At 57.9% G+C, this 18460-nt stretch overlaps 1 protein-coding gene across 3 annotated transcripts; it reads right to left on the reverse strand.

The window, feature by feature from the left end:
• Positions 1 to 730: 730 nt before the first annotated feature.
• On the reverse strand, positions 731 to 15164 carry TAOK2 (TAO kinase 2). 3 transcript variants are annotated; one of them, XM_019754652.2, is made up of 18 exons: positions 15031 to 15164; positions 14790 to 14861; positions 14595 to 14696; positions 14029 to 14074; positions 13801 to 13897; positions 13538 to 13651; positions 13340 to 13431; positions 11301 to 11394; positions 11118 to 11199; positions 10157 to 10324; positions 9761 to 10021; positions 9499 to 9657; positions 7700 to 8065; positions 7416 to 7619; positions 6961 to 7200; positions 3635 to 3847; positions 2031 to 2213; positions 731 to 1946 (listed from the first exon to the last, which is right to left on the reverse strand). In XM_019754652.2, the coding sequence occupies exons 1-18, from the start codon at positions 15160 to 15162 to the stop codon at positions 1425 to 1427; spliced, it is 3147 nt and encodes a 1048-aa protein (XP_019610211.2). In that variant the 5' UTR covers positions 15163 to 15164; the 3' UTR covers positions 731 to 1424. The 3 variants fall into 3 exon arrangements, with proteins under 3 accessions (XP_019610211.2, XP_019610212.2, XP_074178987.1); XM_019754653.2 differs by lacking the exons at positions 731 to 1946; positions 2031 to 2213 and adding an exon at positions 2253 to 2453; XM_074322886.1 differs by lacking the exons at positions 731 to 1946; positions 2031 to 2213; positions 3635 to 3847 and having other exon boundaries at positions 5044 to 7200.
• Between the last annotated feature and the right edge of the window lie 3296 nt (positions 15165 to 18460).

Below are 18460 nucleotides of genomic sequence, written 5' to 3' on the forward strand. Positions count from 1 at the left end.
AAGCCGAGGAGGGGCCAGTACCCGGCTGCCTGTCCCCATCTGGTTCCCTGTAATCTCCAGGTTCTCCAGAGAAGTCCCAGCCCTCAGACCCTGCCATCCCTTCTGCCACAAGGCTGCCAGAGAAGGTGGCTCTTATCCTTCCTCCAGCCTGACCTGCAGGCCCCTCTGATCCCCCTGCTTTTAGCTTATCTGATAACCTAACGCCTGGTTGTGAAGAGGATCTGAATACCTGGCCTTCAGAACAATGTGAAGCACAAAAAGGAAATAACTTGGGGACAGCTGGTGTTTGTCTTCCTTCCCGTTTTTTACAGAAAAGCCACTTCATCCATGGGCCACTGCCTCGGCCTTAAGGTGTGGGTCTAGGACCTACACCTGGCCAATCAGCACCACCCCAGGCCTCTGGCTACAGGTGGGGCCAGTGGAGTGTCTTCAGGTCTTGGTGATTCTTGCTGTTGAGGTTGTGGCAGGATGTAAGCTTGGAGATGCCAGGGGCCTGGGCATGAAGTAAACTTTCTGAAAATCTTTGAAGCCAAAGCAAAGGGAAGCAGAGGTCAAAAGACTGATCACCTCCTTTGACGCTCTGGATCCAGTCATGCCTGAAGCCACTAAAATCACTGCAATTTTCAGTTACACAGCCCAGTAAATTCTCTTCTTTAATACATGCTAACAGTATCACCAGCCACGTAACAGCCCTTCATATACACCTCAGGCAGAAAGGGTGAGTCCTGGGTCTGTTAGAATAACCAACAGTTTATTAAAAGCTTGCCATGGGGCTCTGTGCTAGCCCCAGAGCTGGGAGGGACTCCCATGACTGCCCCCAGACCTGGGAGCAGCCCCTCTCCTTGTTCCCCTGCCCCAGCTCTGATCTCCATAAAAAAAAATAATAATAAAAAAAAAAAAGACGAGACGGCACAGGACGTCAGACGGCGAAGGGAATGAAGGGGCCCAGGCATCCCGACCCCAAGACCCCCTCCTGCTCCCTCTCCTAGGCAGGCCTTTCCTCCTGTTCTCCCCACCCCAGGTCCGGGGGGCCTGGTGACCCCAGTCCAGGGGTCCGCGGCCCCATTGCAGAGGGTAGTATAGTTCTCTGAATATAATGTATCTAGACCCACCCTTCCCCACCCCAGGGGACTAGATGAATATTTGACACGCACGCTGTCTCCCTCCTTTCCCAGGCTGTGGTGGAGAGAGACCCTGGCACCATGGTGGGCGGGCCGGGGCTCCTGGTCAGCCTTGAGGCACCTACGCCCAAGCTGACCCCGGGCCACTGGCCAGCCCAAGAAGCTCATGAGATGAGGACGTTTGTGGGGAGCTGGAACCAACCTCCTGGCCCCCCACCCCCCATGGGTGGGCCTAAAGCTTACAGCCCTCGGATCAGGCTCCACCCACCCCTGCCCCGTTCATCTGCTGGTCCCCCTGGCACCTCAGGAGTAGAAGTGGGAGGAGCCATTGAGGATATGGGAAGCGACACTGGTGCTGCGGCTCAGAGGCCCGGGCACAGCGGCAGCGGGGGGGCCCACGGCGTCGCTGCCACTGCCCCCCGAGGCTGCCCGCCGCAGGGGCTGGGGGCTGTTTCTCAGCAGCAGCAGGGCTCCACCACGGGGCGTCCCACTCTGTGCTGGGGGCCCCAACCAGTTTGGGGGACCTGGGGGAGCCAGCAGAGCGGGCTGACGCCAGGCTGGGGGGGGCATGCCTGGTGGAGGAGGGCCGTGGCTCCAGTGTGCCCCAGACCGGGGAACAGGACGAGAGGGCCAGGCAGGGGCAGGGGGCGGGGCAGGATAGCCCTGGGCGGCAGCCTCGGCTGGGATGCCCCCCAGAGCCATGCTGGAGAAGCCCAGCCTCATGCTCTCGGCATCGAAAGCCTCGATCTCACGGGCCTGCCGCTCGAGCAAACTCCGGATCCGCTCAGAGCGCCCCGTCTGCAGGGCCAGCAGTTCCTCTTCTACCTGGGCGCCCGGAAGAGAGAGCAGAGTCCGGTGCGGGCGGGGGCCCCGCCCTCCCCAGCCCGTCCTGGAGGCAGAGCCCCTTACCCGCTGCTCCAGCAGCGCCCGCCGCAGAGCCACCCTCTGCTCCAGCTCCCGCAGCTCCCGCTCGTGCTGACTCTCCGTGCGGATCTTGATCTTGCTCTGGTAGGCATTGAGCAGCTCCAGCTCCTGCTGAAGCTGCTGCCGAAGCGCCTGGAACTCTGCCTCTTGGGTCTCATCAAGCCGCAGCTGGGAAGAGGAGGGACGCGTTTCAGGGGCCTCTCCCCCGCCCCTACAATCCTCCCCTGCCCCAGGTAGGCCTGGGCCCTAAGGTTTCAAGCAGCAGCCAGTCTCAACATCTATGAAAATGAAAGGTCGTCATACCCTGTGACACAGCAATTACACTTCCAGGAATTTATGCCCCAGGTATACTAGCACATGTGCTCGAAGGTGCTCACTGAAGCGTTGTAACAGCAAAATGCTGGAAACCTAAATGTCCACCAATAAGGGATGGGTTAAATATACATGGTGCATCCATACCATGGAAAATTCTACACTGTTAAAAAAAATAAGATAGTGTACTGACATGGAAAGACGTCCAAGAAATACTAGGTGGAAAAAAAAGAGAACAGTACGTAAAGTATGATACCATTTTTTACTTAAAAAATTTTATATAACTTTTCAAATGTGTAAAGAAAAAAGTCTAGTACAATGAATTAACAACAGTTACCTCTGAGAGGTGGGACTGGGTGAGAAAATGACAGCGAACAGGGTACTTGTACTTTTCACACCATGTGTGTATTTTAAGTGGCCCATTCCAGTATTATACGTGATCATTTTTACAACAGCAACTTTCAAAATCCTCCAGAAGTCTGAGTAAATCGGCTTGAGGGCTACAAGCATTTTGATTTGCTCCCTGTTCACACATTACATTAACTCAAGCTCAAGAAAAAAATTATGGGCGGGCCCGTGGCTCAGGTGGTTGGAGTGCAGTGCTCCTAAAGTCAAGGTCGCGGCTCGATTCCCACAGGGGCCAGTGAGCTGCGCCCTCTACAGCTAAGATTGTGAACAACAGCTCTCCCTCTCCCTGGAGCTGGGCGGCTCTGAGCAGCCGGAGGTGGGTGTGGACTGCTGTATGTTGCCATAGGCTACTGTGCGCTGCCAGGAGCGGCCGGTGGCAGGAGTGAGTGGCCGGTGAGTGGCCGGCAGCCGGCCCAGCCAGAGCTGCCCTGAGCTGCTGTGAATGGCCGACCGACAACCAGTGACTGACTGCCTCAGCTGGGGGGAGCGCAAGGCTCGTAACACCAGCACCCGCCAGGGAGCTGCGTCCTACACAACTAGACTGAGAAACAATGGCTTGAACCAGAGAGTGGGGGCGAGGCGGAAGAAGAGGGGGAAAAAAAAGAAAAAAATTGTAGCCACTATTGCCTTGGTGGTTCTCGGTAGAGTAGGCAGGCTGGCTTTGTCAAGACCTTAAGAAAACACTTAAGAAACAGAATAAAAGCATTGTGGAGAACACTAATAGTGGGGGTCTCTGAGTTTCCCAGCAACAAAAAGCCCTGTCTCTGTCCACCCCCCCCCCGCCACCCCCCCTCCCACTGCCGGGAACTAGGACAGAAGTGCAGAGGCGGCCTCCTCCTCGCTCCCTCCCTGGACCCCCCAGGCCTCACCGCCTGTGAGCTGAGCATCTCCGAGATGGACTGGTCGTACTGCTCGGCTAGGATGGCCAGCTTGCGGGTCTGCTCTTCCTTGAGCCGCTTGAGGAGGCTCTTGTGCTGGGCTTTGGGCGTGGTCTCCAGGAGGTGAGCCCGCAGAGCCTTGTACTGCCGGGTCTGGATCTTACACGTCTCCTGGAACTGCTTCTTGATCTGCAGCTCCTTAGACTGTGCAGTGGATGGACCGAGGGGAGATGGGGGTGGGGGGGGGAGGAGGAGGAGGAGGAACGACCAGGGCGGAGGGGGAGAAGAGAGAGAGGAGGAGGAGGAGACAGAGCAGAGACAGGGAGAGGGAGAGAAACAGAAAACATGTTAGACAGAGGGGGCGGGGGGAGCTGTATACAGACAGACACGCAGAGATGGGACTGTGTTGAGAGACGTCAGGAAGATTCTTGATGGGCAAGAGATGCAAGAAAAACAAGATAGGTTCCAAGAGCACATTCAGAGTCGGGTGGAAAACTCACAAGAGAACAGCAGGAGTTCACGGACAGGAAGCTGAGACTCTTTATAGAGCACGGAGTGCACACGAGAAGTCTGACCATGCAAAGAGGGAGAAGTATGACTAGAGAAAGAAGCCTGTGAGCAGACAAAGGACGTGCACAAGAGTGAGTGAGAAAATCAAGTCAGACAACACACCCACAGAAGAGAACACCACAGCTGGACAGGAAGGCCCAGGTTCCGCACCTCAGGGTGGGAGGGAGGGAAGGAGGATAAGCACTGAGCTGAGAAATGGATAAGAAGGGGTGGCCCCGTCTCGGGCCACAGAAGGGAAAGGGACAAAGGAGGTGGCCAGAAAGGGCCTGACAAGTTCAGTGGGCCAGCAGCTGCCATCCTGATTAGGTCTCCACATTCCAGCCTTCCCCTTATGCACTCAGCTCCCACGCCAAGCCCACGACCAATCCCATTTCCATGGCCCCCACATTCTCTGCCTGGTCCCCAAACTCACCACCCCCTACTGTGGAGGGTTTCTAGTCCCATCCCCCAGTCCTCTAAGGTAATGCCTGATGTCAGGAGAGAAATTCCGCTCCCAGGAAGAAGTGAACCACACGGAAGAAGTTGGGAGACAAAGCAGGGGATCAGAACAAAAGGACCCAGAACCCAAGGACTCTCTGGAAGGAATCCACACACAGGGCAACTAGCGGGACCAACAAGTGCTGTGGAAGTTCAACGGGGTCCCCTGAGCTGGTGGTGGTCATGAGGCAACGGAGCTATGAAGGCAGAGAGGATGAGGCTGAGTGAAAGGGGTTGAGATAACGGAGGTGGGTGAAGAGGTCATGGAACTGGGGACCAAGCGTCCAGGCTGGGGGCATACCGGGGAGGCTAGGCGGCAGGACAAAGCAGACAGAGGCAGCCTGGGCCAAAGGTACAGTTCCGCTCAGATATTTTATTTGTGTTTGTCTTTTTCTTTTTTTGGTGGGGGAAAGGGGACAGGTTGGAAGGGAGACAGAAAAACAAAATCAAAGAGAGAAAAAAAAACATGACTGTCCCCCCCACCCCCTCCCACGGCCCCTGGCCCCAGGCCCGAGTCAATGAGGGTGAGGATGAGCACACACACAGCGGGAGAACAGCAATAACTTAGGGGGAGGGAGGGGAGTCAGGAGCACACGAAGTGCAACCTCCGGACGCCACAGTGGAGGAAGCTGCCTGTCTAGAGGTGCCCAGGGCTGGGGTGGGGGGCGGTGGGAAGCATACTGAGGAAGGAAGGGTGAGAGGGAGGAGAGGCCCGGGTCTGGACCATGTCACTGAGTGGTGGGAGATAAAGTGCTCGATGCTTTCGGTTTGGGCTGGGAAGAGCGAGTCGCTCACCTCCAGGGAGGCAGGGCCCGCGACTGGCGGGTTCGGGCTCTCCGCCCGGCTAGAGTCCCTGGTGGTGGCTGGCGGGAGGCAAGGGACCCTGCCCGGCGCTGGCTGCGTGGTAGCAGCCTGGGGATACGGCTGGGCCGTTCCCCGCGAAGTAGGCCCCAGCTGGCCAGCGTGTGGATGGCCCAGGGAGGCAGGTGGGAGGCCAAGCCCTGGCTGGCCCGCGCCAGGCGCCAGTTCCAGCCCTTGCACAGGGCCCAGAACCTTGCCAACAGGGCTAGCGGGTGTCGGGCAGCGCGGGAATTACCCCGCCGAGGCCCAGGGACAGGCAGGCGGCTGCGGAAGCCATCCTTGTTGGTCTTGGGGTAGAGCGCAAACAGACCCCGGTCCCCCACTGCCCCACAGCCCTGCAGGGCCCGAAAGGCCAGGGGCGACAGACGCAGCAGAGCCCGCAACCAGAGTCGCGAGATGCCCCGGCGCATCCGAGGGCCCTGCTGCCGCACCCACTTGCCCCCGGCGGCCACAGCTGCCAGAGGGAGAACCAGGCCTGGCCAGGCGAGAAGCCAGGCGGCCCCAAGGCCCAGAGGGACACCCAGAAGGCCTCGGCGCCAGCTCAGACCCAGGACAGCCCCCAGGGCAGTGCCCTGGGCCAAGAGCAGGAACAGACTGGGGGGCAGGTGCAGAGCTGTACAAAGAAGTAGGTAGGAGGCCCCCAGGCCCACCAGCCCCACCTCCAGGGCCAGCAGCGAGGCCTGCAGGCCACCCCCACCCTGGGCCGCCAGCAGGGGGAGCAGTAGCAGAAGTAGCAGGGGCAGGAGGCCAGAGGACGACCCCACTGCAAAGGAGAGGCCGGCCAGGAGGCCATGGGACAGGAGTCCAGAAAACTGGCTAGCAGGGCCAGGCCTCGGATGTGTGGGAGGGGGTTCAGGGGGGATATCTGGTGAGGGACAGCCATCGCCAGGATCCCGTGGGGTCCTAATTGGAGAGCCCTCATCTTCCTCCTCCTCCTCCTCAGGGACTGGTGTCAGTGGTGGGCCCTGGACCCAGCCAAACTCGAACTCCTCCCCCAGGAGGCATCCCTCCTCCTTCCCCCACAATCTCCATGCCCCAATCCCCTCCTGGCCCACAATGCTCCTCTCCTGAGGTGCCAGCGATGGGACTCTAAACTCCTCCATGTCCTCGTCATGAAGACCCCAGATTTCCTCATCAACCCAATGCCTATGACTTTGTGGGCTGGGACTAGGGGCTCCTGCTTCTCCCCCCAGCATTCTCTGCTCTTCGGCTTCCAAGGTGGCCCCCTCCTGTCCCAGAATCCTCCTCTCTGGAACTGCTTCCTCCTCCTCTCCCAGAATTCTTGGGTCCAGGGCTGCCTCCTGGCCCGATGGGCAGGGCTGCTCCTCTCTAGGGGTGCCTGCGCTGGGTGCTCCCAGAGCCCCAGGATCAGGGAGCGAGAGGCTGGGGGGACGCTGGCCTGCACGTACTTTGAGGCTCTTGGGCTGCTGGCGAACCTGGGCCGCGTGCTTCTGCCGCAGCTCCTGCTCCCGCCGCTTGTTGTACTCCAGCTGGTTGCCCAGCTCCGTCTGGTGCTGCAGGCGGGTGAGCTCCGCCCGCGTGCGCTGCACGGCCTGCAGCTGCCGCAGCTCCAGCTCCCGCGTGGCCTCGTGCTGCCGCAGCAGCAGCGCACACTCCAAGTCCTTCTGTGTCTGCTTCTTGTTCAAGTCCTGAGCAGAGGAGGGAAGGCCCAGCGTCAGGGGCCCTGGTGTCGGCAAGTGAGTGCCCCACGACCCCTCGGCAGGAGAAGCCAAGCTCCTGGCGGACAGAGGGAACGCGAGCAGGGTCTGAAGGGCACGAGACGCTAGAGCAGTGTCCAGGACGCTGAGCCCCAACAGGAAGGAGGGTGGGGTGGGGAGCGGGTAGGTGTCTGGGGGAGGCCGACCTCTCGCAGCAGGTCCTGGTCCAGGCTGTGCCGAGCCAGCAGCATCTTGCGCTTGTACTGGCGACACTGCAGCTCGAAGTACTGACGCTGGCGCCGCAGCAGCCCCGCCTCCTCCTCCGCCTGGCACTGCTGCAGCTGCTCCTTCTGCCGCAGCAGCCACTCGGCCTTCTCCCGCTTGGGCGTGCTGGGGTTCTCCTGGAGCTCCTGGGCGAGCGCGGGGGACAGCAGGCCGTCAGGGCCCGCCTGCCCACCACAGGGCTCCACCCACTGTGCCACCTGCCTACCTCCTTCAGCTGCTCCTTCCGCAGTTTGTAGGTTCGCTTCTGTGCCTCCAGCAGGGCAGCCAGCTCCTTTTTCTGCTGCCCGAGAATGTGCTGCTGGAACTTACGCTCCTCGGCCTGGGCAGCACGTGCCTCCTTCTCACCGATGGCCTGGTGCCGCCGTGCCAGCTTCTCCGCCTCGGCGCCAAAGCCAGCCCGCTGTGCCTCCAACTCCCGCTGCAGCCGTGCACTGTGCTCCTCTCGCTCCCCCCGCAGCCGAGACTCCAGGGCCAGCAGCTGCTTCTGGTGCTGCCGCCGCATCCGCTTATAGCCGCTGAGCTGCTCCCGCAGCGCTGAGTCCTGTGCGTGCTCCTGGATTTGGCGGCTGACCTGGGCGGACAGAGGGCGACCAGGGCTCAGCCAGGGCCCCGCTTTGGTAACACACGGTCTCCATGCTCCGTGGACAGAGAGTACGGGCTTGAGACTCGGGGGTTCAATCCTCATTTGGTTCCTTCCTCACATGTAACCTCTCGGGGCCACCCACCTCAATGGGATAGTGGGGACATAATCTACTTCACAGGCTGATGTGCCTGAGTGAGATATAAAAGGCGCTGAGCACAGGCCCTGGCATACAAGTAGGGACAGTTCAGATTAGTTCCAAGGAGGAAAGGAACCAGACAGACCTGGGCCGGACCCCAACTCTACCACTTACTGACCTGCAAGTGACTGTAAGCAAGTTAAGGTCGCTATGCCTCAGTTCCCTCATCTGTTAAATGGGGCAATAATCCCGCCTCATAGGGGACTGTGGAGATGAAGTCTGACACATACACATGTAATAGTGTCTAGAACACTCTAACCCTGTAAGTGTGGACCCCTTACAGCCTGCGCATGGAGCGGGATCGGGGCCATGAGATGCTAGAATGACAAGAACACTGGGCCTGGATAGCTTCGTCTGAGGATGAGCTCAGGTCCCACTGTCAAGGGGCTAGGTCAGTGGACAACAAATTAGTCCAGGGGCCAGTCCCCGGGAAGTCACAAACCTCCTAGCACAGAATTACAAAGCAACAAGCATCACAGGGTCTGAAAAGCTGTTTGAGCAGAACAAGCAGCTCAAGCAGAGACCACAAGGACATACGTGACCAACCAGTAGCCGCTAAGGGGACTGTCGGTGCTGACAGCCTGGCAGGAATGCAATCTAAAGGTTTATTACAGGTGTGCGTGAAAAACTATGTTTCATGGCAAGTCTACCCACTTTTTCCTGTCAACTGAGAAAAACACTGCTATGACTTCACTTTAAAAAAAGGGCCAAGATCCTGCTACAGCATCTGAGAACCACCTAAGGTGCCTGGGCAGACAGCTGCACGAGTCACAGCTGCACACCTCAGAGGGGGTCGTCCCCTCAGGGGCGGGAAGAATTAAGTGCAGGTGTGGCGGGGTCTGCAAGCCCGTCAGGAGCATGGGGGGGGGGCACCTGAACACCACGCCTGCCCTCCAGGAGCACAGGACCTGGCGCACCTGTCATATGCTGCTCAGGAGCGCCACACCACACAGGTGGGAAGCACCTGGCCGGCCAGGAGCCTGGGAAGGCGCCCAGCAGGTGCTATGTAAGCCCAGCCCCGAAAGTGGAGTGAGTCCGTAAAGTGAGGAACAACTGTTTTGGGCAGTGTGACCATAACAGACTGTTGGGAGAAGGGAGGAGGGAGGGTGGAGGTGAGGAGAAGGAGAGACAGTGACCGGCATTGAGGGTGGGACCGAGGAGAAAATCACTCGGGACATAGGAAGAGAGCTTGAGGCTCCAGGCCCAGGGCGCCGGTGGCACTTACCAGGGAGGCGGTGCGGATGGTGGCAAAGTGGTCCCGGTTGCGGCAGTAGGCCCGGCGACGGGTGGAAGAGGCGGGGGTGGGGGCGGGGGCTGCGGGCAGCTGGAGGGGGCCCGTGGTCAGCTCTGGCTGGTAGGGGTCATCATACAGGTTATCTGAGCCCTAGAGCAGGGACGGTGGAAAGGATGCCCCAGGCTCAGGCCACTGGGCCCCAAGGGAGTCCCCCGGAGACCCATCAGCTGCCTCCCCAGGGCGCGCTGCGTACCGGCAGCCGGTGGATGATGGAGCTGTGTGAGGTGACCGTGTGCTCCCCCTCCTGCATCATGGCCATCTCCCGGGCTTCAGGGCCTTCCTCCTCCTCTTCCTCCTCCTCTTCTTCCTCCTCCTCCTCCTCATTGTCTGAGGCGTCTGCCAGGCTGTTGACTGAGCTGCTTTGGCTGGAGGCGCTGATGGACATGCTGGGCACGGAGTGGCTGCTCTCCAGACTGGTCAGTGTGCCAGTCCGGTGCATGTAGGGCTCTGCCTCCTGTGGACAGGGCACAGGCGTTGGGCAGGGAAAGGGAAGGGCAGGGGGTGTGAGGAGGGCTGGGGAGGCCCGAGCACAGCCCGGAGGCAGGCATGGCCTGTGGTAAGGAGGGTGGCAGAGCCAGCGGTCAGTCACCTCCTCCTCGTCTGGGGCCTCAGCGCCAGGGCCGTTGGGCGCCTCCTGGAACAGGATCTTCTTCATCTTGCGGTACTGCAGGTTGTCCAGCTCCCGCACGGCGTCCTTGGTCCTCTGAATCAGGTCCATGATGACGGTGGGTGGCCGCTCCCGGAGCACAAAGCGGTGCTGGGGGACGAGAACGCTGAGGCCCCCGCCAAGCGCCCCTGCCCCTCGGTGCCCTCTGGGTCCTGGAATTCTCTCTGGCCTGAGGCTCTCCCGCGGGGCCCGTGCCCAGCACAGGCTGATGCTGGCCTTGTCCCGACCCCTCCTCCCACATTCATTTTCACCTCCCATCTCTACTGCGCAGGCTCTTGTTCCCGCAGGCATGGCTGACAGGCAAGAGCAGTCAGGGGGTCTGGATTCTAGTTCAGGTTCTCCATCAAAGTGTTATGTGCCCCTGGACGTGTCCCCAGGGCTCTCTGCAACTCACAGGGGATCCCACAATGATAAAACAAGCAGGTCCAACTAGACAATCTACGTCAGGCCCCAACTAGGCCTCTGTTGGCCCCCCAAGGATCTGTGAAGGGATTGGGGGCCCTTCTACTTTTGATAACTCAAAAAAACACCTAAGGGAAATCATATGTTTACCCATGACAAGGCTACACAGGCTTTTGGCTTGAATTACACCAGATCAGTGCGGTAACCCTGGTTATCGCACGCTGACCAGAAGCTCTGGCTGGCAATATTACACATCTTTGATTAATAAAAGATGGGAAAACAATTTATCACTTAATAAATAAAGGCAGGCTGGTAAGACAGAATCTTGCAAAACTCAGAGTGCCCGGGGCACTGGGATGGGGGTGGGAATTCATACATGAAGTGCTTGGTGAAGGAGAACTGGGAATCGCTAATTTCATGGAGGGGTTTCTTGCAGCTCTAACAAGCTACCTAGGAGAATGCTGGGCCAGTGAGCCCTCACCTTCAGAAGAACCTCTGAGGTTGGTCTGTCTTGAGGGATTTTCTGCAGACAGGAGTCAACAAAATTCCGGAAGTACTCAGACCTGGAAGTCACAGGGTCAGGAAAGGTTTGCAGGGCTTGAGCCCAGAAGCCTCAGCCTCAGCCTGTGGCCAAAACCTGGGACCCAGGAGCCCCAGTCCTTACCAGTGTCCCGACTGGAGCACAGGGGACTCATTCTGTGCAATGTGGTATAAGGCACTCATTGCATTCATGTTGAACAGCGGTGGTTTCCGTTCCGCTGCAGAGAAAGGTCAGAGGGAAGAAAGTGAGAGGTGGCAGGTGCGAAGAGGAGACCGGAATGGAAATCAGAAGACCTGGGTTCACATTCCGGCTCCCGGGCTTCCTTGCTGCGTGATCCTGAGCAACGGACAACCTCGACGTATTCCTCTGTGAAATGCACAGGAATTGCATTTTAGTTGTTGCCCCCTGCACCGCAGGGAGCAAAGAAAGGGAGCAAAGAAAATAACATATACGCAAAAACACCAAGGAAGGTAGAAGGAAGCAGTTATCAGCCCAATATTTATTAGGCGCCAAATGAGAACAAAAACCTTGCCAACTGTTACGAGGAAGATAAAGAAGAGACAGACCGGGCCCTCAAGGAACTTCTAGTCCAACAGGAAAGATTAAATAGACTGATCAAGTAATAACAAGTTCAAACTGTGAGCTGGCACAAGAGGTAAATGGCGGGGACACTGGGTGTGCGTGGCCTTCACGCTGGTACGTTCGCAGGGGACTTAGGGAGGAGCAAGGCCTCAGATTAGAAGCTGCAAGCCAGGAGCCCCCTGCGGCCCAGATAAATGTTTTGTGTCATTTATGTTTTGGCCTGAACAGTGATTTTATAATTAAATTCCAACATGACAATTGAATAATAATCGAAACCTCCAGTCTCAAAAAATAAGCTCTGGCAAGCCGGAGCCCCCATTCCTGTGGAACAATGGACCAGTCTTCTCTGTACTGATCTCTGATCCTGAGCACCAGTTGCCATTTACTACCAGGATTGAGAGATTTTTTTTTTTTTTTTATAGTAGAAAAATACTTCCTTTCTCCAGGTGTCTACCAAACACGAGGAATCAAATGGACAGATCTAGATTTTTCTCATACCTGGCCTGCTTCACACATGTGCGTCACCTGTCTGGCTGCGCCCCAAATGGTGAAGGCAGACACGCAGAGATGGAGCAAAGGGGCGTGCCTGGCATTCTGCCCTTGGCAGAGGACACAATACAAACCAAGGCAAGAAAGTGGGAAGGTTCATGGCACACTCGGGGCGGAGCTCACGAAGATGCCAGGCAGCCTATAGGAAGCAGAGCCTCCGGGTGTAAGGAAAGGTGGAGACGGCTTGTCTCGAAGGGCAGTGGGGAACCACGATGGCTCGGCGGGGGGGGGGGGGGGGGGGGGCAGAAGCCACAGCACAGAGCTGGGGTAGGTCTCGGTGCGAGGACAGACTACAGTAGTCGGGAGGAAAGACCACTGCCTTTGGTCAGAGGAACTCCAGCACCTCCTGCAGGACAGCTGTGCTGGCCTTGCGGACATCTCTCACTAAACAGGGGGGTCAGTAGTGCAGGCTGCAAAGACGAGGCATTCGAAGGCTTGGGGCCTCGTGAACTCACTGGAGCCTAACCCCCTGGCCTTATCACTCTGCCCCTCGCATTACTGCCATACTCCAAACAGCTTAAGCTCGCCCTGGCTTCCCGGCCTGCTCTTCCCTGTCTGGTGTGCTCTTCCCCGCTGACAGCCTTCCAACAGCTGCCTCTCCCTTGTCTGGGGCTCCCGTTGAGACATCTTCCCCAGTCTCTGAACTAGGCCAAGTCCCTTGTGTCAGGGCTGTCCGATCCCTTTAACTCCCTCATTCAGTATTTATCACATTGAAGAAAACAGGCCTGTTTGCCCAAGTGGAATCTAAGTTCCACGAGGGCAGGCACCTTGTTCACTGCTGTACCCCCAGAAACTACCAGTACAGCACATGGCACACGACCGGCACTCAGAAAAGGTTTAGAACTAGAGTGCTGGGCAGGAGAGACGAGTGCTATGAAGTCTTAGCTCCAAGAACGAGCGGGTTTGACAACTGCCTGACTTGGAGACGAAGGGTCGAGTCAAAATGGGTAAGAGCTCGGAGACCTTGAAGGACGGCCTGGTCTGGGGACAGTGGCGAGAAGAGGAGGAGGGAGAAGGGAGGGAGCGCTCACCCAGCTCGATGCAGGTGATCCCCAGGGACCAGACATCCACCTTGCCGTCGTACTGCCCCTCATCCATTGCCAGGATCACCTCCGGAGCCATCCTGGGAGAACGGTTGGGATAAAGAGGCTACCCACCTGCCCAGACCCTCCCAACTCCTCCTCCCAACATGCTGCAGCCTCGCCCTACTCACCGCCATGCCCACTCACCAGTATGGGGTGCCCACAAAGGAGTTGGCAGGTGCCATGATGGATGCGGAACCGAAGTCCCCCAGCTTCACCAAGCCTGGCTCTGACAGCAAGATGTTTCCAGCCTTCACATCCCTGCCAGAAGCAAAGCACAGGGATGAGACGCGCATCTCAGGAAGGCTGGGCGGGGGCTCCAGCACCACGTTTACAAGAAGGTTGTAGCCCAGCTGAATGAGGGGCGGTGGAGAGAGCCCCCCGCCCACCATCATCACAGCAGCTTGTACCTGTGGATCATATTGTGGGAGTGCAGGTAAGCCAGGCCCTGAAGAGCCCCGTGGGTCACGGCAGCGATCTCCACCTCTTGGAGGGGCTTCTTGTGTACTGGGGAGGGAGGGAAACATAGTAAACTGAGGGAGCTCAAGGCTGGGACTGGAACAAGCTCCCCTTCCCCCTTCCCTACAGCTTCTCTGCTTTTCTCCCTTCTCTCAATTGTTGGACAAAGGATTACTTACCTTCCAGAAGGTCAGAAGCCGAGCCCAGGCAATATTCCATCACCAGCTAAGGAAGGGTCAAGGGTCAGAGGTCAGCAGAACTGGCCACCCCGGCCATGGCCCTTGGGCAAAGATCCGAAACAGAGGCTTCCTGCTCTAGCCTCCACTCAGCCCATGCCCCCAGGGTAATGACTGGCAGAAAGGCAGCTGAGAAAGCGAGGGGGTGGCGGGAGAGGCCCTAGAGCCACGGCTTCCCCTAGAAAGAGCCCACAGTAGTGCCGCCACTGCCATGGGAATCCCCTCAGAGCCCTGCTCAATCTCCCTCTCCTCCAGCCCGTGTACGTGCCCCTTTCCAACTGCTAAGAGTCTATGGCACTCACTCCTCACACCAGCATCTCACTCCTCTGGACGGACACTGCCGCTCATGGCTTTGTCCGAGAACTAAAGCAGCAGGGAGACTTCCTCCTTCCCAAGATCCCCCCACCACGCTGTCCCCAGGGCCCGCCCAGGAGACCAGACCAGGGTATGGATGGGCCTGAGCAGGGGCAACGGCCGGGCCGCAGTGGGGGTGGGGGTGGGGCGCTCACCCAGGCCGTGTGCTCCCTCAGGTAACAGCCCCGGTACTGGATAGTATTGGGGTGCCGAAGCTTCTGTAGGAACCGAACCTCCTTGATGATGTCCTGCCACTTCTGGGGGGCAGCCGGGGGAGGAGAGGCTCACTCAGCCTGCATCCTGAGACGGGTCTCCTGCCCCCCAACCTGGTCTTGTCAAGCCTGACCCACCTCGTTTGACTGCTTTCCACTGTAGGACATCTTCTTGATGGCCACCACCTCACTATTCCGGACATCCCGGGCCTAGAGGACCAGACCAGGGGTGGGGGAGACCCTCCATGAGAACCAAGCAGCGGGCACAACAGGGGGCAGAAAGGGCTGGTGCGTGGAGAGTGCAGAGGGCTGTCTGGAGGCCCAAAGAGGGGAAGAACGCAGTCCCCACCCTACCCCACCCTCCCAAGCCCCAACTCACAAAGTACACGGCTCCAAAGCTGCCATGACCAATTTCCCGGAGGTCAGAAAAGAGCTTTTCGGGGTCATCCTTGAAAAAGAGCTCAGCCACATCAGGGTCCTTCAGGCTCCCGGCCCGGCCCCCAGCTGGCATGGTGGCCCCTGAGGGCCCTGAGAGTGGGGCCTGACCTGGAGAATGGAGATGGGACCCTTAGAGCAAGGATGGGGCCCTCGAGAGAGAGGAAGAGGCCCCTCAAGTTTTTGCCTTCTCCCCTCGTTCCCTGGTGAGGGGGAGGCACAGCTGAGGAAGGGCAGGGGGGGATTAGGAACAACATCAAAGATCCAAAAAAAATGAAGTTGCCCTGGCAACCAGAGCACGGGGGCCGAGTCCCCAGAGTCCCTAAAAGTGCCGGGAAGCCTGTGAGCTAAGCACCCTCACCTCCATCCGCAGCCCTCACTTCCCTGCACCCCTTGCATCTCCCCGCAAGAGGAAAAGATTCTGCCTCCCAGCCACAACCCAGGTTCCCCAAGTGTCCTGTCCCACGTCCCATACCCCAAACATTTCCAGGCATCTTCTTGTCCCCTTGGCGTGGAGGCCCCCTCCTCCCTCAACCTCTCACACCCTGGAAGAGAGCAGGAAATGGCCAGGCCGGAGGCAGTGGAAATCCGGCCATTGTTAGAAGTGGGTACTGGCCCAGAGGGGCCAGCAGACTTGCTCTCCAAAAGGGCTGGGGACACGGTGGCAGGGGGGAGACCGAGGACAGGAAGGCCAGGGATAGAAGGGCATCTGGCTCTGGGGGCCTCTCTGTGACCTGGGCCTCCTGGCTGGTCCAGTCCCAACTGCATACGCGTCACACACAGGGACAGGACGTTTGCAGTGGACAGATCACACTGCTGGGCTTGTAGAGCAAGCACCTTCCATGCATTCTCTCTCTTTCGATCCTCACCAGAACCTCAGGAGGTTACTGCTATTACCCCCATGTTGCAGATGAGGAAACGGGCTCAGAAAGGTTAAGAGATTTGCCCAGAGCTGGTCCTCAACCCCTGTGCTTTCAGAACAGCCCGATGCAACAAGCAGGGCAGCATCGCGATCACCATTTCACAGACGAGATCACTGGGGCAGAGAAAGGGACGAGGAATTCTCCAAGGTCAGAGACCAGGACCTTCTCCTCGCCAGTCAGGCCTGTGTGCTCGTTCCTCTCTCATCAATTCACCACCAGCTCAGTCCCCTCCTGCAGGGAGGCTCCTCTGACCACTGTGGGGCTAGGGGAGAGCTCTTCAAGCACCGGGCCAAAAACCCCAGAGAAGCCCCTGCAGTACAGCAGAGCCAAGACCCTGAGGGGGTTCCAGGCCAGGCTCCTGACTAAGCACTTGTTGGAATTCAGGCACAAAGGAACCTTCAACAGAACTGGCCTCCCAGGGCAGAGTTCTAGCTCCATAAAAGCGCCTAACAATCTAGCATGTAATTATATTCTGTCGTGCATTGTTTCGGATTGTGTTGTTAATTTTGTCTCCTCAGCCCAACTGAAAGCGGGAGGGCCAGGAGCAGGCCCGGCTCACTAGTGGGCCCCCAGGGCGCAGAGGACTCAGAATAGCCTTGGAGATTGATTGCCCTCAACAGCTCCCAGGCTGCTCAGAGCAGGCCCCTTTCTCCATTCCCCTGCCAGCAACCCTGCCAAGCACCCCTCACCCCCACCACACACCCACACAGAAAGGCAGGTGCCCACAATTGCAAAAGGAACGTTCCAGACCTCTGTACCAGCACTCAGCCACAAATGTCAACCCAGGACCCCAGGCCACATGTGAAAGATACCAGCCAAACGTCACATGGGGCCTCTTCCTCAAATAAGAACTAACATTTGAGAGATCACCAAGGTCTGCACTAAACCATGAGCACCTTCCAAAATGGACAATGTTATCTCCATCCTGCAGAGAGGAAATCCAAGTGTGTCTGTCCCTGTTACACTGCCCAGAGCACATTTCATCAGCAACGCACAGCAACAGGGCTTTGAGCAAGTTCCTTGGTCTTCTCCTCAGTGAAACGGATAACAGCACTGGACTGCTGTGAGATTTTTAAGGGGAGCCCGCACTTAGGAGCACTACGTAGACACTCAGCATAGGGATTTCTCCTTCCTGGCCTCCAGGGTCCCCACAACGCTTTACTACTTTGGGGATCAGCCTACCCCAACAGCTTGGCTTTAACTGTGAAGAGACACCAGCCACTGTGGCTATCATTTGTCAGAAGACAGAGCCCTCTCAGGAACCCAGGCCAAAAGCTGGGATCACGGTAAAGATGAAGGTCACAACAGAGAGAAAAATCCACGAGGCAGAAGACAGGAGCCAGAACCTCCTATCAGGAAAAGCCCGAGCATAGCCCTCCTAAAAAGGAAGCTCTTCTCCACCCCTTCTTAAACCTCACTCCAACTCAAATCCTGATTCTGTCAGTGAGTGACCTTGGGTAACCTCCCTGGGCCTCAATCTTCTCAACTGTAAAATGGGAAGATAGCAATAAAAGAGCCCCCCCACCACAGGATGAATGACTGGGCGGGGGGGGGGGGCACATGAGAGAAGTGGATGTAAAGCATTTTGTAAATGATAGGTCAATTGACAAACGTATGAGACTATTTATATCATCACAGCAAGAGATTGGAAGGTATTTATATAGCAGGGAGGAAACATTGCCAGGCACCCCCAAACACAAATGCACACACACATTTCCTTGAAAGGGCAGGAAACCCAACAAGACCATGCCTAAAAAACAGATACACTGACCCACCATGGGGATCAGAGGCAGGGGAATCAACACACCAGAGCAATCAGGAAAAAGGGTTATAATCATAGGGAAGAGGTAGCTCTGAGGGTAAAGTGGGCAGCGGAGATCAGACTGGTGCAAACCATTTGGTTAGCTCAAGCACCTAGGGCGTGACCCCCGGTGACATCAGAGACCCTGTCACCTGAGGTGCCTCCTCAACCAGACTTAATGAAGGGAAGAGAAAGGGGAAGAGGGTGGCCGCAGCAGGCAGAGCTAGCCAAAGGCTGACCACTGGCCCAGCTGGGCTTCCCCATCCTGAGAGGGCCTCCCAAGGCCCAGCACCCTTTCTTCTCAATGCTAGACACAGGGACCCGCGCCCCTGCACCCCGTGTCTCACCTGGTAGGAGTCACTATGGTGGCCCCAGCGCTTCCGACTCCTCCTGGGGTCCTCCAGCGGCTCTGCCACGCAGGGAGAGGGGCAAGGAGACCTTTCCCCTTGCCACCTCTTCCTCGGCTTTTGCCCTTCCTCAGAGGTGGGCCCGGGAAGCCTCCCCTGGAGGGGAGGGGGTGACAACCTGATCTGACCTCGCGGTCCAGTCCTCCTCCTCCTCCTCGAGGGCGACAGTTGCTGAATCCCGGATTTCTGATTGTGGGGTCTGAACCCCAGATATTTGAAAGGGGGGGAGGCTGGCTCTGATAT

The sequence above is a fragment of the Rhinolophus sinicus genome, linkage group LG18 (assembly GCF_036562045.2).
Source record: "Rhinolophus sinicus isolate RSC01 linkage group LG18, ASM3656204v1, whole genome shotgun sequence".
NCBI classification, from domain to species: domain Eukaryota; kingdom Metazoa; phylum Chordata; class Mammalia; order Chiroptera; family Rhinolophidae; genus Rhinolophus; species Rhinolophus sinicus.